The sequence below is a fragment of the Dromiciops gliroides genome, chromosome 6 (genome assembly GCF_019393635.1).
Source record: "Dromiciops gliroides isolate mDroGli1 chromosome 6, mDroGli1.pri, whole genome shotgun sequence".
Lineage (NCBI taxonomy): Eukaryota > Metazoa > Chordata > Mammalia > Microbiotheria > Microbiotheriidae > Dromiciops > Dromiciops gliroides.
Window position 1 is genome coordinate 113,016,135 of NC_057866.1, and position 26,758 is coordinate 113,042,892.

The 26,758-nt window shown below is 36.4% G+C and overlaps 1 protein-coding gene across 2 annotated transcripts in view; it reads left to right on the forward strand.

Annotated features, from left to right (window-relative positions):
• The first annotated feature begins 417 nt into the window (after positions 1-417).
• The window catches only part of LOC122731735 (WD repeat-containing protein 19), a 92,784-nt gene continuing 66,443 nt past the window's right edge, over positions 418-26,758 (forward strand). Inside the window, exons 1-13 of one of the 2 annotated variants that reach the window (XM_043972010.1) lie at positions 418-527; positions 3,391-3,482; positions 4,173-4,238; positions 8,846-8,971; positions 11,835-11,950; positions 15,747-15,862; positions 17,637-17,717; positions 19,938-20,050; positions 21,680-21,853; positions 24,235-24,305; positions 25,061-25,233; positions 25,322-25,436; positions 26,111-26,217. In XM_043972010.1, the coding sequence (XP_043827945.1) occupies positions 522-527; positions 3,391-3,482; positions 4,173-4,238; positions 8,846-8,971; positions 11,835-11,950; positions 15,747-15,862; positions 17,637-17,717; positions 19,938-20,050; positions 21,680-21,853; positions 24,235-24,305; positions 25,061-25,233; positions 25,322-25,436; positions 26,111-26,217 (1,356 nt within the window). In that variant the 5' untranslated portion in view covers positions 418-521. The remainder of the gene's footprint in view (positions 528-3,390; positions 3,483-4,172; positions 4,239-8,845; positions 8,972-11,834; positions 11,951-15,746; positions 15,863-17,636; positions 17,718-19,937; positions 20,051-21,679; positions 21,854-24,234; positions 24,306-25,060; positions 25,234-25,321; positions 25,437-26,110; positions 26,218-26,758) is intronic. The other variant, XM_043972011.1, reaches the window with a different exon arrangement.

A 26,758-nucleotide genomic window follows, 5' to 3' on the forward strand; every position in this document is an offset into this window, starting at 1 on the left:
GGACCGGGGTGATGGCGTGCCCCTTCCCGCCTCCGTTTAACGGTCACTCGGCACCTTCATCTTGCTAGAGAAATCTCCGAAGACACCAGCGGTCAACACTTGCCCAGAGCGCTGGAAACACTACGCAAGTGCAGTCCCAGGGCTCGTGCTACCCGCCTCTCCCGAATGCACCCAACCATCTCTGGGCCAATCAATCAAGCCCGGCCCGTCAGGCTCGCGCCTGTCCCGCGAGACTTCGATTCAATCACGTGCCATAAAGCCCCATTTCCCGGCCTCGAGACCCGCCCCGCCAGTCTGTGTTATAGCCTCTCCCCTTAGCTTACGTCACTCGTCTTGAGTTCTCAAAATCTCGCGGAAACTCCCGCTCTCGCTTCCGAGAAGCCCCGCCTCCTCCTGTCCGGCCTACACTGGTTGGTTGCGTTTGAGAAATCTCCTGGGTGACGGGGAACGCGGCAGGCGCCTCGCAGTAGAAGGTATGCTTCTGCGCAGTGACTCGCTTGGGAGGCGACTGGAGCCTAGCGATGAAGGTAAATATCTCGAGCATCCCCGGGGGAGGCAGACCCGGGCGTCCCATCTTTTCGCATCCTTTCCCCCACCCAGCTGCCCCCTCGGGTGAGGGGGCTTCGCCCTCCACCCCGCCTCGCCAGGGGTTGACGGGGAAGGGGGGAACAGAGGGTGGCAACTAGGGCTTAGGTTACCTAAAGGAAAGAAGAGGAGCAAAAAAGGGGTGCTTGCCTTTCCTGATTGCAGGACTCTGTCTCTGATATTTTACAAAATTGAAAGCAGGACGTGAAGAGTAAGCTGCTGAGGGTGCAAGGGAAAGAAGAGACCTGAACATGCAGTTGCAGGACTTGAATTCGAATTCTACCTCTGCAACTGACTGCCTAAGTGACCTTGAACTAGTTTGTCGCTTTACTTCTCTGGGCCTCAGTTTACTCGTCTGTCAAACGAGGGGACTGGACTTCATTATAAAGTTTCTTCCCATTCCACTACCTTCCCACTACCTTCCTATGCTCCTAAATGCTAGAATGTCAGCGCTAGAAGGAACCTTGGAGATCTTGGAGTCCAGCCCCCTTCATTTGATTGATGAGCATAGGCAGGTGAATTATTGTCTTGAAGAAGGTCACACAACTACCTAGTGAGTTGTGCATTAACGCAACCATCCCAACACCAAAAATGTTTGAACAGCAGTCAGAGTATCGCAGAGTATGCTTTCATAGAAAGAGAAATCATCGATAAATATCCTGAAGTGAAGATAAGCTGATGGGGTGTCACAAGGATCTCATTTGAATTCAGTATCTGACCTACAGAGCAAGTCAGAGAACAATCTGTCTCTTAGTTCTGCATCAGCAGTTGTAGGTAGTGCTTATCCCATCACCTTCATCCCTGCTCCTGATGCACAGCCGTGAAAGAATATCATCAGACAGCACAGTTATAAAATCCCAAGTGTTAGAGATAGGAAGGTCAGGATGCTTAGTAACCATCAATTATCTGTGTGAATTTTCCATTTTGCAGAACTTCCCATGAAATTTCAAATTCTCTGAATTATCTGCTGGATTGACTCAGCCACAAAACCCTCTCCTTCTCACCTCCATTATCTCATTTAATTTTCATAGCAGTAATTCTTATGATTATCCATTATCTTATCTTCACATAAACCCCAGAATCTAAGCAGCATTTGTTTTGCATGAAAACCCTTATCCTCAGCCCCCAAAACAAGTGATTTACTGTATTGCTTTTTTTATGGGTTTTTGAAGAATAGTTTCCTTATCTTTCTGGTAGGATCATGGGGGGAGGGAGGGGAACAAGCTCTCTTCTATTGGCAGTCAAGAAAAATAAAAAATAATCACTTTATTTTTGGATTTTATATAGTCTTAAACTATCCATGATAAAATTCCCTTTTGTTAGCGTAGATAATAATAATAAATGACTTTTTATGTGTGCTTTAAGATTTACAAAGTACTTTATATGCCCAATATAATTTAATTATTACTATAATCCTATGAGATAGGTGTTACTGGCACTAATATTCCCATTTGACAAATAAGGAAGCTGAAGCTCAGAAAGGTTATGTGACTTAACCATGTTTTCACAGTAGGTAAGTGCCATGGGGTGCAGTTTTAGCCCAGGTGTCTCCTCACTCCCAAGTCCCGGATTCTTTTACCACATTACAATGCTTCCCTATATGCCGCAATAATAGAAAATTAATAGTAAAGGTCAAAATATTTCTATTTATATAGTATCCCATTCGATCTTTACAATAACACTGTAAGATAGGTAACACAGCTATTATTATTATCCCAGTATTAACAGAAGAAAACTAAGCACAAAGATTATATGACAAAATTACAAGCCTAGTAAGTAAATTACAGAGCTGGAATTAGAAGCCAGATAGTCTTACTCCTACTATCTAAATATCCTGAGCTTTAAAAAAAAACCTTTTTTTTTTAAGAAAAATTATAGACATTGAAGGTATTATTATCAAATCACATGTTATTATCATGTTATAGTTTTAACAAAAGTATTCTTATAGTATACTTTAACAGATTTCCTCCTAGTCTTTCTCCATTGGTTATAACGTTCAGATTTGTTCTTTGAAAGAGTAAACATGTTGCCACTGGCCAGACCCACATGTAATCATCTATACTAGGTTTGGTTTTTTATACCTGTTTTTGCACATGGTAAGGTTACTATTTGTCCATTATGCTTAGAAATTGAGATAATTCCCTAGTACTGGAGTAAACATACATCTAGTAGGCAGTGGCTCTAAGTATCTTGTGTGACTGCTGTTTCAAAATGTCTGGGTGAAAGAAGAAGAAATGAGTCTTTGGCAAATAGACCAGTGTCAAAGGTACAAATGAAGAATTTGCATACTGGTAAATAATGAAGATAATATTAACTGAAGAAAAGGGGGACAGGATTTTAAAAGAATTCCTCACACATGTTTAGTTAACTTCATAGTTGAAATTTTAAACATAACTTTAATTCAACGCTTTAACATTATAATGTTAAAATTAATGTCATTCAAGCATTTTTAATTTATTTAAATCCTCAAACTCTTTAAAATTTCAAAATCTTATAATAAATTTCAATGTCATAAAGTCTTACCTATATTGATATTTCTGAGGTAGGTGCCTTACATCCAACTTAAAGTGAGATTGCTTTATAACAGTTCTTTCATCCTTCAGCACCTAAACCTCCTTTAATGAAGTCTAAAGTATGCCTACCTTATACTGAATTCTACTTGACATGAATAGTGTTCCTAATGAGGTTACATTGCTTGTTTTCCAATATTGTCATCATGTTGATTTAATATTTTTAAATAGACCCTGAAATTAATATTTTGAACATCTGAAATTAAACTTTTGTTGCTTTATTTTTTTTTCCCAGAAAGTTTTTACTCTATTAGAAAGGTCTTGGCTCGGGACTCCTCTACAATTCAGCTGGCAAAAGACATTAGGAAATTACTTAGCTGTAACAGGGTAAGAAAACATAGCATTGTCGATTGTATCCATGATATAAGATTTAAACAGTTCTACAGTGTGTTGTGTTAAACTCTTCAGCCTGCAATATTTAAAAAAAACAAAAAACAAAACCCTCTATGATCTGGCTGTCTTCTGTTTTTCTAGTTTTTCGTGTTACTCCCTTTCTAGCATGCTGTTGCATTCAGACTGGGCTAGTACCTTGTCTTCGTATACATCTCATCTCCTCTCCCCTTGCCTTTGCATAAATGATCACTCATGTCTGAAAAGCACTCTATCATTTTTGTCTCCTAGAATCCTTGCTTTCTTTCATTTTGTTTTGTTTTGTTTTGGTTTTTTTGGTGAGGCAATTGGGATTAAGTGACTTGCCCTGGGCCACACAGCCAGTAAGTGTTAAGTGTCTGAGGCCACATTTGAACTCAGGTCCTCCTGACTCCAGGGCTGATGCTCTATCCACTGCGCCCCCACCTGCCCCCCTTGCTTTCTTTCAAAGCACAAATGGGGTGCCACCTATTACATGAGGCCTTTCCTGCTTCTCTAGTACTCTTCCTCTTGAAATTCCTTGGTATTATTTTGTATATAGTTTTTAATTTATTTAAGTACATATGTATCATATCCCATGAGTTCCTTGAGGGAAGGAACTATCTCATTTTTAACATCCCACATTTTTGTGTTCTAATATTATTTTAGAGCTGATCATACTGTAAAAATCTTTGATCGTCATGGTCAAAAAAGAAGTGAAATTAATTTGCCTGGGTAAGTACAAAAAGAGATCCAAAACTTTTTTTACATTTTTTTGCTCTTTTCATATGCTTGCTATTGAATGCTAGCTAAAATGTTTAATAGCAACTACAATTAAATAGAATTTTATGTCTTTTATCTGCCATTTTGTGATTATTTCAGATTAAAGTATTTATTAACTATAAAGAATTAAATTTATAAACATGACAAGGTAAAGTTGTTGTGTATGTGAGTGTGATTATGAAAAATCACTTAATACTTTTCAACAAAGTGTCTCCTATCCATCCATAAAAATTATTCAAGATTCCTTGAAAGATCAAACAACAGGACTTTACAACAACTCTCTAATCACAAACATTAGGTAAGGCATACAGCAGGGATGTATATGCTTGCCAGATGTGTTGGCACAGAGTGTAAGTTGAAGAGGGATTCCTTGTGACTAGTGAGATCCTCCAGATAATGAAGTTTGTGAACACCATTTTGCTGATTGAAACACGAGAGAGCCCCCCAAATTAAATCTGTGATTGCCTTAAGGAATTTGATGTAAACAAATACAAATGAAGACTGAATAGATGAAGGGCATCTACTGCCCAAATCAAAACATGCATTTGAATGGACAACCTATAGAATGAATGACCTATAGATGACTTATAGAATGAATGAATGAAGCATTTATTAATGTTTACTATGTACAATTACATTATGATAAACCCTGAGGATTCTAATAGAAAAGTTAAAGTGTCTGGTCTCAAGGGGCTCACGTTCTAATGAGCGAGACCACATATATGGAAGATTTCAGCTTCCATATGAATGAAGTGGAAAGGTCCCATAGTCCTTAGAGTAAAGCAGCAAAGCAGATTTAATTCCTATTCTTTAATGTCATTTCCATTGTCAAAATCCTATCATTTTGGGCAGCTAGGTGGCGCAGTGGATAGAGCACCGGCCTTGGAATCAGGAGTACCTGAGTTCAAATCCAGCCTCAGACACTTAACACTTACTAGCTGTGTGACCCTGCGCAAGTCATTTAACCCCAATTGCCTCACTAAAACAAAAAAAAAAAAACCTAAAAACTAAAATCCTATCATTTTCCAGTGTTGAGCTATTTGATAGCACCAAGGGCTTTAGTACAAGAACCTTCTTTTCTTGGTCTTCAATAGATGCAGCTAAATAGCACCTCATGAGCAGTTACCAAGCTCCTTCTCCATGGGAGTAGCTTCCTTATATGATAGCTGTGGGCAGTGGGCTGGAAGCATTGCTATTCCAAAGGGTTCAGGACCCTGGGCTGTCTCCATCAAGGTCCAAGAGGAGACGGTGGTCAAGGTGGTGGTAGTGGTTTGACTTGCCTAGCACTTGCTGACTCCTGTCTCTCTTTTAAGGTACTCCATTGCTTCAGCTGGATCCCTCCCCTGTGAGAGAGCTCATTCATATGTGCACATATATCTGTGTGCATACATATGTGCATAAGTAGAGACAGAACTAGTTTGAGGAGAGCCAGCTAGACTGCCAGGGAGAGATTGTAAAGCTTCTTTAATGAGCCCAAACTTCCTGTGAAAGCCTGTGTTCTTAATAACAAGGTTCTATCAGTGTTGCTGTTAATATTATAGAGTATTAGGAAGCAAGGCATAAAATCCAACACTCTCTAAAGAATTAAAAATCAATATCTCACAGAGGACAATAAAGAAGTATATATCGGGTGTGAGCAGGCCCTCAGAAGAAAAACTTGAGTAAAAAAATGACACCAAGGAATTGTATGTTTGGAAGAGAAGGCGAAGAATGACAGATGGATGGTCAGGATGCTTCCCTAATGTGCTTGAAAGGTCAAGAGGCTCAGGGAAGGACTCAACACATTGTGGATGCCCTGTGGCAGACTTATAGGAGGACATGGTCAACTCATTCAAAATGGTCAGGCATGAATGGGCTAGGATCTGCATCAGCAGAGGGAACTTTTAAATCAGTGAGATCAGGGATCCATTTCAGTGTGCATTCATAAAGATGGAGAAATAATAAATGAGAGTATAGAGTAATAAGCCCAGTTCCAAAAGTCACACACTAACCATTCCTCTTCATTGTCATACTTCCATATGTGTCTGTTTATTGATCCATCTGTTCAACAAGAATTCAAGATGTCCTGTGCACTAGGCACTGAAAAAAAAGACAAAAATGAAGCAGTCCCTGTACTCAAGAACATTCTATCAGAAGGAAACAAAGTATATGCATAAGGAAAAGCAAAATAAGTGCAAAGTAAATGCAAAATAACTTGGAGGAAAGATAAATGGTGATCAGGCAGGAGATGATACTGTGAAGGGGATGACACTGAAGCTGAGTTTTGAAGGAAGCTGTGAGTTTTGAGATGATGAGTAAGTCATATATTCAAGGTATAGGATCAATATACATAAATCTGGGAGTCATATGCATAGAGATGATAAATAAACCCATGAGAGCTAATGAAGTTACCAAGTTAGAAAGTAAAGTGTCTTCAGCAAGAAAAAAGAGATCTCAGGACAGCTTTGGGGATATATCTACATTGAGGGGGCATGATATGAATGATGAACCATCAGAGGAGACTGAGGAGCTGTCAGAACTAAGACAGCAGAGTCACGAAAACCCAGAGTGGGCAAAAAATCTACTAGGAGAGGATTTCAACAATGTCAAATGCTACAGAAAACTCGAGGATTGAGAAAAGTCCATTTGGTTTTACAATTAAGAGATGCTTGCCAACTTTAGAAGTGCATCTTCAGTTAAATGAGGCCATAAACCACACTGGAAAAGGTTTTACATTCAAATGAGAGGAGAGAAAGTGTAGCTGAAAAGCCTATACAGCTTTTTCAAGAAGTCTGGCTGATAAAGGACACCTTGGGACAATGCAGAGCCTAGTTAGGGTTTTTAAGGATGAGGGGAACTTAACCATGTTTGTAGGCAACATGGAAGGAACCTGTAGACAGCAGGAGACTGAAGATTACAGAAAGAGGGATGGTGATCATGGAGGCTATTGGCTAGAGAAAATAGGAGGGGAATAGGATCAAGGATACAAGTAAAAGAGTTGATCTTGGCAAAGAAAAGGGCTCCCTCTTCATCAGAGTCTAGACCAAAGAAGGAGATAGAGATGATGTTAAGGGACTGAGAGATGGGAAGGGGAGAAGCAGAAGCTCACGGTGAATGTCCTCTATTTTCTCGATAAAATTATATGTGGTTTTCAGCAGAGAGGGTGCTGTAGGTAGCCCATGTAGAGAAGAGGTGTGGGACAGCTGATGGGGAGGGGAGTAGAAGAGAGAATAAGTTGGGGAGGAGTGAAAAGTTATACAGGCCTGAGTGAGATTAGATATCATGAATGTAGAGTAGATCCAGCACAGTCACATGACCAAGAGTTTTATTCAGCAGCCTGTGAGGAGGATTGGAGGAAACTGATAACAGCAATAATCCAGGGCTGGGGCTAGCCATGCATGAGTAGCATTAGGGCAAAGGAATAAAAGTTTAGAGAATAGAGCATTGCATACAGTTGAACTGGTGAACTAAAAGGTTGAGTTTGGGAAGGGAAGAAAATGTAACCAGAATTGGATCCCAGTTTTAGAGACAGAAGAAATGTGGGAGATCATCTAGTCTGGCCCCTTCATTTTACAGATGAGAAAATTGAGGCCTTTTAGAATCCTTCATTTCCTTTAAAACTGCGGATATTTTACCTTTTTTCCTATAATCTTTCCTGACCCCCTCCCCAACTAGTAGTACCCTCCCTACAAAATACATACATAAATATATCTGTGTATATATATTCTGTAGATATTAATGTACATGTGGTCTCCCTAAATTAAAATGTAAGCTCCTTGGGGGCCAGAACTTTTCAGGGATTTTTTGTATTACCAGCCCCTAGCACACTGGCCTATAGTAGATTGTTAAAAAGCTTCCTGATTGATCCAATGTGGATTAATGAAAGGCATTTCTTGGTAAATATTTTTCCTAAATCCCTGAGAGAGTTATTTTAAGGATATATTCATGATACAAATTTTAATAGTATAAAGGGAAGGTTTTAAAAATTTGAATATGTAATTTTTCTTTTAGATGTTAACCAATACATATCTAAAATATACGTACACACATTATGACAGCTGGTCATATAAGAAATAGGAATATATCTAAATTAGTTAAATATGCATAGAATAATTATAAACCATAAAAGTGAAGCATAATATACAGCTAGATCCTGATTAATATGAAAAATAATTAGAAATTCCTTGAGTGCAATGACAGTTTTATTTTTGGCATTGTATTCCCAGTACCTAATACACATAAGGTGCTTAGTGAATGTTTTCTTAACTTGTTGAAATGGTATTGCAAGGAAAATTGAACTCTGCTCTCTCATATAGAACTGTATGGTATATATAATACACATTATATTTTAAAGTCTATATATTATAGATATATATTAGATAATATATGATGTAAGATAAGATATGTATAAGAGATCAATCACTTTTTTTCTCCTAAAAAAAGTTTTTTCCTTGCAAAATGATTCATTCTCCAAGTTGAATGCCCACAAACAAGTGAGCTTTAGGATAAAAACTTTACAGAAAATTTGTCATTCTCTAGTTATATTTATGGTTAACCATTTGTTTTCTCTTTTTAAAAAGTAACTGTGTTGCTATGGATTGGGATAAAGAGGGAGATACCCTAGCAGTGGTTTCTGAGAAATCTAGTTCCATCTATTTGTGGGATGCCAATTCAAATAAAATCAGCCAATTGGACAGTGGCATGAGGTAAGGATAACTTTGTATTCTTAAAAGCTTTACTTAAGGGTGTATAAGTATTATTATTTTGACTTTCATCATATCATATATGTTAAATACCTTATATGTAGATATTGGCTATGTTTTCCCTAATTTTAATTTTTAATGTACTTTTTTAAATATGCTTTTTAAAAGTAAGAATATAGGTTAATCACAACATTATCTATTCTGGCAGATGCTGTTCTTTTGTCAGCTGGTTTTGCTAAATTATTTTTCTTTACTATCGGGAAGGATAGTAAAGATAGTAAAAAACACAACCCCCCCCACCATAGTCTAAAATACAAAAGATATCAACAACAAAATTTAAAGAAAACATGTATCTATTCATTTATAAAAGAAAAAGTGCTGGGGGCGGCTAGGTGGCGCAGTGGATAAAGCACCGGCCCTGGAGTCAGGAGTACCTGAGTTCAAATCTGGCCTCAGACACTTAACACTTACTAGCTGTGTGACCCTGGGCAAGTCACTTAACCCCAACTACCTCACTAAAAAAAAAAGAAAAAAGAAAAAGAAAAAGTGCTGGTTCAAGTAAAATGTGTAGTACAGTATTACCTGAGAGGCAGTATTGCATAGTGGATAGAGAGCTGACCTTGGAGTTAGAAAAACAGGTTCAAATCCTCTCTCTTACACATATTAATTGGGTGACCCTGGCCAAAGTTCTTAACTTCTATTGGCCTGTGAGAGTATTAGGTTGAAGAAAATGTAGAGATCTGCTATTTCCTCGTGGAGTCAAAATCTGCCTCTTCTTAACTTCTGCCTATTATTTCTATTCAAGCCCAAGTCAAGTTAGTGTTCTTCATGATAGCCCTTCAGATATCTGAGGGTAGTTATATCTCTCTTTAGTCTTCTTCTTCAGTCTTCACTTCTTGAAATGATATTGCAGGAAAAATGGAACTCTGCTTTCTCATATGGAATCATATAAGATACAGATACATAGATAGATAGATATATAATGTGTATTATATATTTAATGTTTATATGTGTTCCCCTACCTTCATGTATTTTCTTGGACATTTCTGGGGACTTAGAATGGACTTAGAACTGGAAGGGACCTCAGTGGCTATCCAATATTGCTCTGTTATTTTATAGAGACTTAAAGAGGGCAAATGACTTGGCAAAGGTCACATAGGTAGTAAATAACAAAGCCAAGATTTGAACTTAGCTCTTCTGATTCAAAATTGAGGGCTCATGTTTAATGTTATTTTATATATATATATATATATATATATATATATATATATATATATATATATATATAAAACCTATATCAGATTACCTGCTGTCAAGGGGAGGGGGGAGAGAGGGAGGGGGGAGGGAGGGAGAAAAATTTGAAATTGGAAATCTTATCTAAACAAATGTTGAAAATTAAAAAACTAAATTAATAAGTTAAAAAAAAATTGAGGGCTCTTTGACACAGCCTTTCAATTGCTGGATTCAATATAGGTCCATAAGTATATATGTGGCAAAAACATAATTTTGTCTATGTATTTTTTTATTTACTTTTCCTATTTCTATCCTGTCTTCTTAGGCTTAACTTTTAGAAGAACTATAAATGAAATGGGAAACAAACTTTCTTCTTCTTGGATGAAAGTGCTTCTCTCCCCCCCCCCCTCCCCCCTGGGGCAATGAAGGTTAAGTGACTTGCCCAGGGTCACACAGCTAGTAAGTGTCAAGTGGCCGGATTTGAACTCAGGTCCTCCTGAATCCAGGGCCAGTGTTTTATCCACTGCACCACCTAGCTGCCTCAGAAAGTGCTTTTTAAAAATTAAATAGATGAGCATTAAGAGAAAAGGGGAAGGGGGCAGCTAGGTGGCACAGTAGATAGAGCACCAGCCTTGTATTCAGGAGGACCTGAGTTCAAATCCGGCCTCATACACTTACTAGCTGTGTGACCCTGGGCAAGTCACTTAATCTTCATGGCCCCACAAAGCAAGAAAAAGAAAGAAAGAAAGAAAAGAAAAGGGGAAGAAGAGAGAGGCTAAGAACATTGATAATCTCCAACCTAATTTACTAATCGTATATAATAAAATTGACTGTGCCAGACACACGTTTGGTTTTTTAGTCATTCTAGTCATGCCGTAGGACTATCTTTAATCATAACTCATATCAAAGCATAGGTCATAAGCTGGTATTTCTTTCTGACCAACAAGAACTGATATTTCTTATTCATGAAAATAGCATTAAAAATATTACTATATTGATCCAAATAGTAGCTGCCCCCTCAAAATAGGCCATACCCTTACTATGATATTTCTTAAAAAGAAAAATATTTGAAGAGAAATTTAATTACAAATTGTATTCATATTTTGCACAACCCAGATTTTGAAGAAAATGAAACCCATATTTAAACCAATATAATAATTTGATTGACATTTTTGTAAATGCAATGATAAAAAGAAACTCTTGCTACCATTTAGAAAAAGAAACAATACATACAGATATATATGATGTATATTCTGCCATTAAAACTTAAAATTATACATATTTTATAAATTATATGTTTTCCCTTCCTACTTCTAAATATTCCTAGTATAACCCAGAACAGTGTATTTATCATAGTGATATAAAATTTGAAGTACCATCATGAAATGAAATGTACAATCTTTTTCATTGCTAACTGAACCTAAGGTCAATTGTCTGCTTTTCTATTATATTTTTAGAATTTATGATTCTCTTATCCTGAAGGACTAAGTTGCAATTTGTTGATCAACCTTCTGAGTCAAGTGATTAAAATTCCTTTAAAATAATTTCTAACTCATTTGTTATAGCTACGAAATTCCTACCATGAATTTTTATTACTAGGAATATCCTTCACAGTTATGTTTAAATATTTCAGGGATCAGATGTCTTTTCTTCTCTGGTCAAAATATGGAGCATTCCTAGCTGCTGGGACTGTTAAGGGAAATTTGCTTATATATAATCGTCAGACTTCTAGAAAGATCCCTGTCCTTGGTAAGTTGTAATTGGGAATATATTAAATCTTGGCAAAAATACTCTACATCATTGAACATTTTACCTCTCCAAAGCTACATCCCACAATATATGACTAGTGAAATTTCCCCAGCTGGCCTTTGTGCTGTTCTTTACACAATACTCTTGACTCTAGACTCCCTGCCTTTGCATTGGCTGTCCCCCATGCCCAGACTTCACTCCCCTTACATCTACCTTCAAGACCTCTAAAGTTCTCTTTAACATTCTGCCCAAGTGCCACCTTCAACATAAAACCTTTCTTGATCCCCTGAGCTACATTCCTTCCATTTCAAATTACTTTGTATTTGCTTTGTAGCTAGTGATACATGTAACATTTATCTTCTCCTTGAGGGACAGAGACTGTTTTACTTTTGTCTTTGTATCCTCAGCACAGCACCTGACATATTTATTAGGTGCTTAGTACGTGCTTAGTGATAAATTAATTGATTAGCACCTGCAGACAAAAACAGGTCTCATAATCCTATCTTCATCTAAATTGTAACCCAAAGGAACACTAACCTTCCACCCTAGAGTCACCTGGGTTGTACATTTGGACATTGGGTATCAAAGCAACAAACTGAACCAACAATTCATATGGCTCTGAGTAGAATGAATAGTTCCAGACAGCTAACACTACTCAGCTCCTCATCATATTATGCCTTACTTGTCTTATTTACCACCCTGAGCTCTAAGTTCCAGGATAATCCATTTGGAAAGTGGGGGAAAAAAAGTCTTCTCAGTATCTAGAATTATATAAACTGAGTGTGACATATTTTTTTTGATCTGTAATGGAATCTATAATGGAAACTTTTTATTTTACTTCTGAACATAGAGATATTTTAAATGGTTATGCTTTATCTTCTTTTTTTCAATAATCACTCCCATGGCATCTGTTTTGGAATTCAGAGGATTAATGTAGAGGGACAGGGACAGTGACTATTTCATATATATATATATATATATATATATACACATATATATATATTGTAATGATTGGAATGACGCCACCTACTGGAGACTTGCTGTGGAGAGCTCCACCATAAGGAAAATGCTGTAAAATTTGGGAAAATAATGTAGGACTGTCTACAAATCCCTGTGGGAGTCTAGTCCAGGTCCACTGTCTATTTTTCCAGGTAAAAGCAAATAAATATTGGAAGTCCTCTGCCGCCACCACCATCAAGTCCGGAAGCCAAAAAAGGCCCGCACTCTCTGTGCAGGCTCCCTTTCCTCCTTCCTGTCTCCTCCCAGACCATAGGAGGCTCCTCCAGTTGATTGGCTGGTAGACTTGATAGACAGCACCCATGAGCAAACATCATTTCCTGACGCCAATGAAAAGCCACAATGCCTCTGAGGCATTTTCCTCATGGTGGAGCTCTCCACAGCAAGTCTCCAGTAGGTGGCGTCATTCCAATCATTACAATATATATATGGTATATAAGCCAAAGACACTTGGTATTTGTTGTTTTTAGGCTTATTACAGGGCAGCTGTTCATTTATGCTTACATGAACCAATTTAGCAGGCCTTCAATAAATGCAGCAGACAAGCATGGCAGAAAGAGTTTGGATGAAGTATGTAAAAGTGACCAGTAAGAGCTGGCCTCAAAACCACAAAGCCCTGGGTTCAAATACTGCTTGATACATACTGGTTGTTTTACCTGGGAGAAGTCCCTTAACCTCTCAGTGCATTAGGCTTCTCTCTAAGATTGTAAGTTATAGAAAAGGTTCCAACCTGCACAGGGAGCAGAGTTTCTTCATCTTGGAGCTCCTTATACCAATGAAATCACAGTTCTTGTCCCTTTCCTTAGCCTTATTATTAGGTACACAGCACCATAGTAGGTGATAATGGAAGTTACAGAAAAAATAATAGGCATGAACCTTGTTCTCAAGAAATTTGCATTGACATCTTCTGTGAACTTGCAAAGGAGTGAATTTGGCCACAGGATTTATTTCTCTTGCAAATAAATTCATATAATATTGTGCTAAATATCTCCAGAAAATGAATATCATTTTGATGTTAGGGTTAGGTTTCATAACCATATAATAAATATTGCCAGGTTTATATCCCAAAAAATCCCCAAAAAAGAAAAAGACCTATTTTTTTCAAGAACACATAGGAAATCATTCTTTGCTACTGTTTACAAATCTAGCTGATTAATAGTAGCCATTTTGCAGGCAAAGAGAAAGCATTATAACATTTTTGCTCTTGATATGAGTAGCGTGAGGGGCAGCTAGGTGGTGCAGTGGATAGAGCACTGACCCTGGATTCAGGAGGACCTGAGTTCAAATTCGGCCTCAGACACTTGACACTTATTAGCTGTGTGACCCTGGGGAAGTCAATTAACCCCAATTGCCTCAACAACAAAAAAAAGAAAGAAAAAAAAAAGATATGAGTAGCATGAGCAACAGAAGCGGGCCTCCCTGCATACAGTGAGAGGCCAAATCAAGCAGCATTCTGGGAGGATTTGGGATTTCACACAGAAAGAGGCTGGCAAGTTTCCCCTCCCCTGCCTACGCCCTATATATATATATATATATATATATATATGGGGACAGCAAAAATCTGGAATCCCATTAAATAGTTTAACAGGCACAGGACCACCTGCTGTGAGATGAATCCCCTCCTCCCCTTAATCTGGGGAGAATCCCTTGGGACTTTTTGGTTTTCCTGAAAAGACCTATTTGTACAAAAATATTTATAGCAGCTCTTTTGTGGTGGCTAAGAATTGGAAATCAAAGGAATGCCCATCAGTTGGAGAATGTAAATAAGCTGTGGTATATGATGGTGATGGAATATTATTATACTATAAGAAATGACAAACAGGATGATTTCAGAAAATCCTGAAAGACTTATATGAACTAGTGTATACTGAAGTGAGCATAACCAGGAGAACATTGTGCACAGTGACAGCAATATTGTTTGATGAAGAACTGTGAATGACAACTATTCTCAGCAGTATAGTGATCCAAGAAAATCCCAAAGGACTAATGATGACATACAGTATCCACCTCCAAAGAAAGAACTGATATTGATTGAACTCAGACTAAGAATGCTATTTTTCACTTTCATTTTTTCCTTTATTCTAGTTTTCTTATACAAAATGACTAATATGGTAATGTTTTACATAACTGCACATGTATAATCTATATCAAATTGCTTAGTGTCTCAGGGAGAAGGGGGGGAAAGAAGGAGGGATAGAATTTAGAACTCAAAACTTTAAATAAAAATGTTTATTGAAAAAAAAATTTATTTTAAGAGTTTACATCAAATGGAGTTCTGCTATGAGCATGTTGATCTAGTCTAACTCTCAGGTGACCTGAAGAACCTTGATAATCATTGTCCTTATCCCTAGAGGAGATCAAGGAAACATCTACTCTAGGGATTTAAAGGAACCTAACAAATACTTAACTTTGGCTGATAATGACACTGCTGCTGCTATTAATAATAATAATAATAAAAAGTATTGTTATTTAAAAATAAATAAATAAATGTTAACATTGGGTTGTTTATGATCATCAGACTTCAGAAAGAGTTCCTTTTCTCAGTAACTTGTGATTGAAATGTATTAAATGTTGCCGATATGCTTTACTTGGAAATGTTGGCATTAAGTGCCATTACAAGAATGGCAGAATACCCGCTTCAGATTGTCTTAATTTCATCTCTGTTAATCCATGTTCCACAGGGTTCTGCTTAGGCTTTTAGATTTCATTGCCATTAAGGATTTTGACTGTGTTTCACTGAAAAAAAAATGTGTGTATACTGAGACTATTTGCTTTTCAGGTAAACACACTAAGCGGATCACATGTGGGTGTTGGAGTTCAGAAAATCTCCTGGCATTGGGAAGTGAAGATAAAATGATAACAGTTAGTAATCAGGAAGGTGATACCATAAGACAGGTAATGCAGATTTTCCTCATCATTAAAAACAGTTCTTATAATCAATATATAAAATTTTACATTTTTCCTATGAAGTAAAGTTGTTATAGTTTGTGGCAGAATATGAATATTAAATTTATTTGCTGTTAAATTTTTATTGAAAATATAAAAAATACTTTATTAGTATGGGATTTTTGATAATTACTCACATATTGTTCCCCTCTTACTTTATCTCAGAAACATTTAAAGAGAATTATCTTCTTTATTGTTGTATCCTGACAGTAGATTTGGAGATAAATTTGTAAATGTATACATATACAGATTTTCTAACCTCTACTAATAATTTGTATTCCATAATATTGGAAGACTGTATTTAGCACCATCATTTGTTTCATTTTTCTGACACGCCTCACATCCATTAAAATTCCAGGTTTTAATTTAATTGGATTCTTTGGAAGATAATGTGTAGTGGGAAATAAAAATTACAAAAAATTTCAAAATTAAATGAGTTAGCCACCATTCAACAATCAAGAATTCAGTTTAGACAACACAATAGAAACTAGGCCTGTGATTTTATTGGTATAGGGAACTCCCAGATGAAGAAAGTCCCTTTATTGATATTGATTTTGTGGAAAAAAATGAAATATGGATTAAATGAAAATAGAGTTAAGTGGATTTATAACCCCAAAAGTGCTGGTTAATTGATCTATGTCTACCGGAAGGACCGTCCTTGTGGTAGGCTTATCATTCTTCCCAACTCTTCCAAAAGTTAGGTATCTATCCCATCTTTCTGTTAAATTTGATAAGTCTGCCATACATTTGTATTTTCATCCAATTCATTCAATAAATATTCTTCAACAGAACAGGGCCAAGAATGGAGTTCTGTGGCACTTACTGGAACCCTCCCTGCAGATTGAGATTGGTCATTATTCTTTGGGTTTGATCAGTTATAAATACACCTTACTATGCTCTCTCTCCATCTTGTCCATGAAATCTTATGAGACATTCAATTCAACAAGCATTATTGAGTGCCCACAATGTATGTGCTAGGAACTGGGTATCAAGACAAAAATGAAAACTAGGCCCTGTTCTCAAGGTATCAAACTTTAGGATTCTATATGCCTCGGTATCTTGCTAGCTGCCCTCTGCGCACCCATTCCTTTTAAACTGTGCCACCCAGAACTGGACACAGTTAGCCAAATGTAGTCTAACCAATACACAGAAAGTATTGCCTTCCCTTTATTTGAACATAGTCTTTTAATGCAGTCTAAATAACTTTAGCTCTTTGGCAGCTGTAGAAAATTGAGTTTACAGTCCTCTAAAAGCCCCAAGTCTTTTCCATGTGCATTGGTGAAAGTGATTTTTAAAAATTTTAAGTGCAGAATTTTACATTTGTTCCCACTAAATTATAGCTTCTTGATTATAGTCTATTTTTCCTGCCTATTGAGATTTTTAAGTCCTAGTTTCTCTCATTCAGGGTATTAATTAGCCTTCTAGTTTTGCATCATCCACAAATTAGATGAGCACACCTTGTATGTCTTCAACTCATTGAAAAAGTGAGTTGAGCCTAATCTTGAAGGCAGAAATAGTGTCAGAAATGGAGGGAAAAGGTATTCTAAGCATAGGATATAATGTACGTTAATATCCCAGAGGTGAGAATTATTGTGATCTGAAGGGGGTAAATAATCAGATTGATGGAGCCAGAGCAGAGGTAATCATGCCAATATCCAAAAATGAAATAAATCCACATTGGATTTGATCACCAGTCATAATTGTTTTTATTTTTATTTTGTAGACTCCAGTCCGATCAGAGCCTAGTGATATGCAATTTTCAACAATGAAGACTGATGACAGAAACTCGGCCTCTGAAAGCACAGTAAGAATTCAGAATCAAATCTATCAAATTATCTTAGTGCTTCTGTAGAGTTTAAAAAAACAGCACCTATTTGTGCTAAAAAAAAAAAAAAAGCTGGGCAGCTAGGTGGTACAGTGGATAAAGCACTGGCCCTAGATTCAGGAGGACCTGAGTTCAAATTTGGTTATCAAACACTTGACACTTACTAGCTGTGTGACCTTGGGCAAGTCATTTAACCCTCATTACCCTGCAAAATTGCCCTGCAAAAAACAAAACAAAACAAAAACAACAACAACAAAAGTTTAGAAAAACTAAAAATGGTGGGGTATGGAAGTGCTTCTTAATACGATTAAAAAGTATATATCTAAAACCAAAATCTAGCATCCTTTACAATGGAGAAATATTTTCCTAATAAATATAGGATAAGGCATGGATGTGCTATCTTCTCTCTATCATGGAATAGTTCCTGAAATAGTGATGAGAATAGTAACCAGAGAAAATTAAAGGCATAACATCAACAAAGAGGAAAGAAATTATCCTTATTTATAGATATGATAAAACCCCATAAAATCAGCAAAAATAAACTAATTAAGGCAATTAATACCTTCAGCATAGTAGAAGAATACAAAATCCACAAAAGTAAATCCCAGGCATTCAAGAAGTACCAGAAGTGCCTAGCAAGAACCTTTTTTCTTTTCTTTTTTTCTTTACTTTCTTTCTCTCTTTTTTTTTTTTGTGGGGAAATGAGGGTTAAGTGACTTGCCCAGGGTCATACAGCTAGTGTCAACTGTCTGAGGCTGGATTTGAACTCAGGTGCTCCTGAATCCAGGATCACTGCTTTATCCACTGCGTCACCTAGCTGTCCCTTATTAAGAACCTTTATGGGGTAGCTAGGTGGCGCAGTGGATAGAGCACCGGCCCTGGAGTCAGGAGGACCTGAGTTCAAATCCAACCTCAGACACTTAACTTACTAGCTGTGTGACCCTGGGCAAGTCACTTAATCCCAATTGCCTCACCAAAAAAAAAAAAAAAAAAAGAACCTTTTAACAATACTTCATACAAATTACACAAATTCCAGAAGAGATTTTCTATAGTATCATAAACTGCTATTATAACCTTTAGTGGAAATGGATGGCATCTCCAGAACAATTACTATGAAACCAGGCCAGATCATTTAAGGCCATTCTGTTTCAGCGTGAACTTTCATTTTGGGGGGTGGGGTTGGGGGAGGGGTATAGTTTGGGAGGAAACCTCGGTTAAGTGACTTACCCAGGGTCAAACAGCTAGTCAGTGTTTGAAGTTAGATTTGAATTCAGGTCCTCCTAATTCCAGGTTCAGTGCCATATCCATTGCACCACATAGCTGCCCCTTAGCATGAACTTTCTATATCTTCCCTGGTCTAGTTCTATACCTATAGTATGAGCAAAAGTCTCACTTGTTCCTTAGGATGAGAGAACCGTTATGTGCAAATATAATTATCTAGATCACATTGATATTCTAGTTCCACAACACTTTAGTGATATCATTCATTTAAAAAACATTCAGATAAAGCACTGGCCCTGGATTCAGGAGGACCTGAGTTCAAATCTGGCCTCAGACACTTGACACTTACTAGCTGTGTGACCCTGGGCAAGTCACTTAACCCTCATTACCCCATAACAAACAAAAGCAAAAAACACTCCAGAAGGTTGACTTTGGTATGTACAATAAAGTATCTTAGATATGATTAAAGTCTTTCCAAATTACCAAAGTAAATTAGTACAATACATTTTGCACTAATTTTGTTTCATATCTTATGTGACTAATTGTAGGATATAGCACACAGAAATCACATTCCTGTTTACATTCTTCACAGATATATAATTTTGTCAGTATAGGTATCGCTTCCACGAAAATCAGTCACAACTCCTCAATGACGTGGTTAGGCAGTCTACAAATTGCCATAACTAAAAAATGTACCATCATAAAGAAAACATGGTGACAAGTCTCTCTGACCTTAGCTAGGCTGGGTCATGGACAACTAGCTCATCAAATGGTCCGTTGCTGAGACCATTCTCTGTGCCTTTTCAGCCTGGCAGGATTTGCCAGAGATACTGTTCTTCTGATGTATCTTTCAGGAGTCAAGGTCACTTCTGTACTGTGTTCGTGGAGGATGCTAGATTCTACTGTATAAATAGGCATTCATCTTTTATACAAAGCACTGTGCCTTCTGTTTCATTCTGTTTTGTATTTTGTTGGTAGATAAGTGTGGTGGTTGGCAAGAAAACTTTATTTCTTTTCAATCTGAATGATCCAGATAGCCCAATTGATCTGGAATTTCAGCAGCGCTATGGCAGCATTGTTTGTTACTGTTGGTAAGTACAACTTCAGAGTGAAAGAGAAGCCCATGTCTTTTTCTAAATTAGGTATAGCATTTCATCTTTTCATTCATTTTCATACATATGTTCATCTATAAGATTAATATTTTCAGGGTTATACAGTATTTTTAAGTGGTGAAGGAAAGTGTATTTAAAAAGTTATTTTCAAGTCTCTCTTGACTCTAATCTAACATACAGCTGCTAAAATAATTTTCCTTAAGAACAGGTCTGCTCTCTCTGGGGGGCAGCTAGGTGGTGCAGTGGATAAAGCACTGGCCCTGGATTCGGGAGGACCTGAGTTCAAATCCAGCCTCAGACACTTGACACTAGCTGTGTGACCCTGCACAAGTCACTTATCCCTCATTGCCCCGCCAAAAAAAAAAAAACCAAAAACAACATATCTGACGTATTTGTACAAAAATTTTTATAACAATTCTTTTTGTGGTGGCTAAGAATTGGAAATCAGAGGAATGCCCATCAATTGGGGAATGGCTAAACAAGCTGTGGTATATGATGGTGATGGAATATTATTGTGCTATAAGAAATGACAAGCAGGATGACTTCAGAAAGGCCCATAAAGACTTCTGTGAACTGATATATAGTGAAGTGAGCAGAAGCAGGAGAATGTTGTGCACAGTGAAAGCAATATTGTTTCATGAACTATGAATCACTTAACTATTCTCAGCAATGCAATTATCCAAGACAATCCCAAAGGACTAATGATGAAGCCTACTATCCACTTCCAAAAAAAAGAACTGATATTGATTGAATACAGACTGAAGCATGCTGTTTTTCACTTTCATTCTTTCATTTTTTTCATTTATTCTAGTTTTCTTATACAAAATGACTAATATGATCATGTTTTGCATAATTGCACATATATAACCTATATCCTCAGGAAAGGGGAATGGGAGGGAGGGAAGGAGGGATAAAATTTAAAACTCAAAACTTTAAATAAAAATGTTTATTTAAAAAAAAACACAGTTCTGACCATATTACTCTCCTAATGCCTTTAGGATCAAATACAAACTCATCTGCTTTCACACAATTAGCCAAAAAGAATCTAGCCCTATTATACTTAACTCTCCTTCCCATACCTTACACTTCAGCCACACTGGCCTTCTTGCTTTTCCTGACACACTATATGCCACCTTCCATCTCTCTTCCTTTGTACTAGCTGTCCCCCATGCCTGAAATGTGAGTCTTCCTCACTTCTCTGTAGATTCCCTAGTTTCCTTCAAAGCGCAAGCTCAATCTTCTACATGAAGCCTTTCTTGATTTCTCCACAGCTAGAATTCCCCTCCCATACCATTGCCTTGTATAAATTTTGTATATGCTTTTTAAAGTACATGTTGTCCCCCACCCCATTCAAGTGCAAGATCACTGAGAGTAAGGACGGTTACATTTTTATCTTCATTTCCCTAATACCTAGCACAGTGCCTGCATGTTAATAAATGCTTTTTGATTGATTGTTTAATTCTATAATTATCTATTTAAAAGGCATTTATTGGTTTACCAATGATAATGTTAATCCCCAGACTGTCAAAAAAGTTAGCTCCAATTGATTTTAATTTGACAAATTGGTCCACTGTCTTTTTGTTACATTGCTGTTTGTGTTGCTTACAGGTATGGAGATGGCTATATAATGATTGGTTTCTCACGTGGAATTTTTGTTGTCATTTCAACTCATATTCGAGAAATTGGTCAAGAGATCTTTCAGGCTCGTAACCACAAGGATAACTTAAGTAGTATTGCAATATCACAGTCCCTTAACAAAGCTGCTACATGTGGGGACAACTGGTAAGTTATATACTTAAATCTCTAGGTAAAATCTCTAGAAAATAGCACAAAGGAATAAGCAAGATAAATTTTTTAATCTAGCAGGAACAGTCATCTGTTTGAAATTGTACAAGATGAATTTGTAATAGGTCAAATCTGCCTGTTTCATCTTCCTTCCTCAGGGCTCTGTATCCAAGGAACAGAAAATTATTCTGTGGGATTGATCTTAAATTAGAAATTGGGATGGCATATGGTGAGAGATATAGACATCTACTTTATCCAGGACTAATCTGTTCACTCACTAGTGATGCCCAGATTTCATATTTCAGACCTCTTCCCTACCACCACTTCCCATAGCTCCAAGTTACATAACTCTGTTATATCTTTTCCTCCTATAAAAAAATAGTTCCAAAAAAAATTTTTTTAATTAAAAAAAAATTTTTTTTAATGGCTCCAGTTAGGTTGATTTTTTTTACCACCCAACCTTTCCATTTGATTTTTCTTCAGATGAGGAATAGATTGCCCATTTCCTGGCCTGAAGGAAGGCAGAATAAATAATTATTGAGTTTTCAAACTTGAATAACCAGGACAAAAATATAGTGTCATAACAAATATAGAACATAGGAGGAGGAGTTGAATTAATGAAAGGAATATCTGATTATATTAAATTAACTTTAGCACCTAAGAATGGTTGCTTTACCATTCAGAGGCATTCTGGTATTAGATTTGAGAACTTTATTTGAATTATTACCCCTCTATTATTTTTTTAAAAATTAAATTTTTTTTTAAGTGAGGCAATTGGGGTTAAGTGACTTGTCCAGGGTCACACAGCTAGTAAGAGTGTGGTAAGTGTCTGAGGCCGGATTTGAACTCAGGTACTCCTGACTCCAGGGCTGGTGCTCTATCCACTGCACCACCTAGCTGCCCCCTAAATTCTTAATTTAAGAAACACCAAATAAAATGAGTATCTCAGTTTGCAAAATAAAGCTGAAAGAAGAGATTGTATATGAAACCCACAACAGTATTGCATACAGCTTGCTTGTCCTTGAGAGTACATATTAATGTTTATTGTGATTGTACATATATAACCTATATCAGATTACTTGCTGTCTTAGGGAGGAAGAAAAATTTGAAACTAGAAATATTATAAAAACAAATGTTGAAAACTATTTCTAAATGTAACTGGAAAATAATAAAATATTTATATGGAGAGTACATATTAAATTCAACATGTGGGGGGGGAAGCTAGGTGGCGCAGTGGATAAAGCACAGGCCCTGGATTCAGGAGGACCTGAGTTCAAATCCAGCCTCAGACACTTGACAGTTACTGGCTATGTTACCCTGGGCAAGTCACTTAACCTTTATAGCCCCACAAAAAAAAAAAGAAAAGAAAAGAAAAAGAAAAAAAAATTCAACATGTAAGTTTCCAAGCTGGCATGCTTCTCTGCATTTCCTTCTTTCCTTCCATCTACTCTCATGTGCTTCAATGACCCTCTTTTTTTTTGTAAATCTATCACTCCCCACCTCACCCTCTGACTTCATTCACCCACACTGAAGCAAAAAAAGAAAGAAAAACAAAATCTTTATAAAAAATATGCACAAACAGAACATTCCCATATAAGTGATATTTCCAGTAAAATGATAAGTGCTTCTTCTGGTTCTTATGACTAACTAGATATGGAAGGTAGGTGGTTGGACATAGAGGCATAGTCTTGCCTCTGACCTTCTGACCATATATATCCTAAGCAATTCTGCTAAAATAGGTACTCATATACACAATGGTAATGACTGTGTGGGTATAGAAGGAATAAAATTGGTACATTTACCTTTACATTGGCTACACTTAATTTTCCAAAGTACATTAACTTTCATAACACTAGAATACTATTTAGTGCATGAAATGAAAGTGTTAACACACATTTCAAAATGTTAGAAACTTATTCCCAGGGAAAAGAATTCATTAAATTCAGTATTTTAATAATAAATAAATTAACATCTAAAATGATTGGTAATCTATTATATTTTGTTAGGAGATGCAACTTAATTTTATGGGTCTTAGTAATAGTGGTAGTATTAGTAACAGATACATTTTTAAAGAGTGAAATGTTGAGGTTCATTGAGATTATGAGTTAAAAGAATGTGACCTAACTAGACAAATACTAAAGAAATGGTTTACTAAAATGACCCCATAGAACATGGGGCTGGTCTTTCAAAGATGCCACCTGCTCATTGACCATAGAAAATTCATCATGCCATATCTAACAATGTTAGACTGAATCTATATTTGGTAATATTATTTTTGTATTTTAGTGACTCCATTGGTTTCCTTAAATCAAGCTCTATTTTGTAGTTTTTCCATTTTTGAAATATTAGATAAAACTAATAATTTTTATTTTTTTCAGCATTAAAATCCATGACCTATCAGAACTAAAAGAAATGTATGCTATAATAAATCTGGATGATGAAAATAAAGGTATCTATGAATTTCTGGAACAGATTAAGAATGCATTTACTTAGATAATGTTATAGTGTTTATTATTTCAGTATTTCTATTTATTATAGGAAGCTCGAGATATAACATACTGTGCTTTTCACTAATTATTGAATTTGCATTACTTGTATCTATTTTGAATTTCAATTATTATTATTTGAATTTTGCATTACTTGCATTAAATAATTTGTATTTGTATTAATTAATACTACTTAAATTGAACTGAAGGAGTCCACATGTTTAAAATATTTATCATGGATTTTATTATAGTTCATTTGGCAGCCAAGTGATAGTGGATAGAGTGTTGAACTTGTTCACATCCTTAGTTCAAATCCTGCCACAAACAGTAACTGGGTGACCCTGAGCAAGTCACATAATGTCACTTGGACTGTTTGTCATCTGTAAAATTCAGAATTTAGACTAAATGGCTTCTCAAAGGCCCTTCCAATTTTAAATATCATCTGTGATCTGTGTTTACAAATGCAAAAAATGTACTTTCCACTTTAGTGGGATATTGAATCATTCTCTGTATGTGTATGTGATATATATGTGACACTAACTGGTACAATTTCTGCTCTGAAATAACTATCATGGGCTAAGTAAAAAGTTTATTCATACTATTAAAGAAAATGTTTTTAAATTTACCTTTTCCTCTCTGAAACTCTGAAGTAAATATAATTTGTAGAACTTTTTGTTCATTATTTCATTATAGTTCACTTTTTAAAAAATCATTTCAGGGTTGGGTAGTCTATCTTGGACAGATGATGGCCAGTTGTTGGCAGTGTCTACTCAAAGAGGCTCACTCCATGTTTTCCTGACCAAACTTCCTGTTCTTGGGGACAAATGCAGCACACGGATTGCATATCTCACCTCTCTGCTTGAAGTGACAATAGCCAACCCTGTTGAAGGAGTATGACAAATATGTTATTTTAATTTTATTTATAGACAAACTCAAAGTAATTATGACAGCTTATTTACAGTGACTCTTTTTCTTATAGGAGCTACCCATCACAGTTTCTGTTGAAGTGGAGCCCAATTTCTTAGCTATAGGTCTTTATCATCTGGCTGTGGGAATGAACAACCGAGCTTGGTTCTATGCACTTGGAGATGATGGTAAGTCTAAATCTGGTTTTGTTATTATAAGTCTTTATATGTATCACCTCTGGTAAATGTATTAGTATTACCTAATAAAGCATCATCCACTGAGTATCCAAAGTTGACTAGAAGATGAAAAAGGTTTGAGCTTCATGGGCAGCTTACATATAGGCATATGAGGTACCCTGAAGAAAAGTTCCTTTTCGCTTTTTTTAACTTCATGATAATACACATTGTATTGAAAATGTTTTGAACATCATAAACCAAATTTTCATAATTCCTAAGACAGCTTTGTTCTTTGCTTCAGTACTCTTCTGACTTTTTTTCCTTCAAATATTGGGAATTGACATGAGAAATGATATTCTATCCATTGATACACTTCTCCACCGGAGATTATATATTATCAGTCAGCCATAGAGCATGAGAGGGTATGAGTCTGCTCAAGTGAAAAATCACGTTGCTTTTGCTAAGCTATTCCTAGTGTTTACATATGAGAATTTATTTTATGTTTGCATTTTGTGTGAACTTTCACGGACATCATTACTGCAAATTCACATAGCAACTAAAGTTTTCTGAAAAATAACTGGAAGAAAATTTCAAGGTTCAGAAGAGTTTTAAAATGTTGATAATTAGTCTTAAATTTTAATTCACTAATTAATTTGAATTTTTAAATGTTTTCTTATTTTCTACAGTTGTGAAAAAACTGAAAGATGTCGAGTATCTAGGAACAGTGGCTAATATGTGCCTTCATTCTGACTATGCTGCTGTACTTTTTGAGGGCAAAATTCAGTTACATATGGTGAGTCTTATTTTGAGAATCCAAAGACCTATGGAGTTGAGATAAGCAGAAGCAGAAGATGAACAGACTGAAGCCTAATAGACAGAATACTTTTAGAGCTGGCAGGAACCTTAAAGGGCCAACCCTCTAATTTTTTTTCCAATTACATGTAAAGATAGTTTTCAACATTCATTTTTTAAATCATAAAAGTATTTTATTATTTACTAGTTATATAGAGAGAGGCCAGATTTGAACTCAGGTACTCCTGACTCCAGGGCCAGTGCTCTATCCACTGTGCCACCTAGCTGCCCCCCTCCTAGTGCTTCTTACCAAAAATTACCTTGTATTTTGTATATATTTGTGTTCATGCATGATTGCATATATGTATACATACATACATGTGTACACATGCACACACACACGCACACACACACACAGAGGGTGTCCCAGAAGTCTTAGTGCAGTTTAAAACATGCATGCCTGCGTGTATATGTGTATGTGTGTCTATGTGGGGCAATGTGGATAGAGTGCCAGGCCTGGGGTCAAGAAAACTCATCTTCCT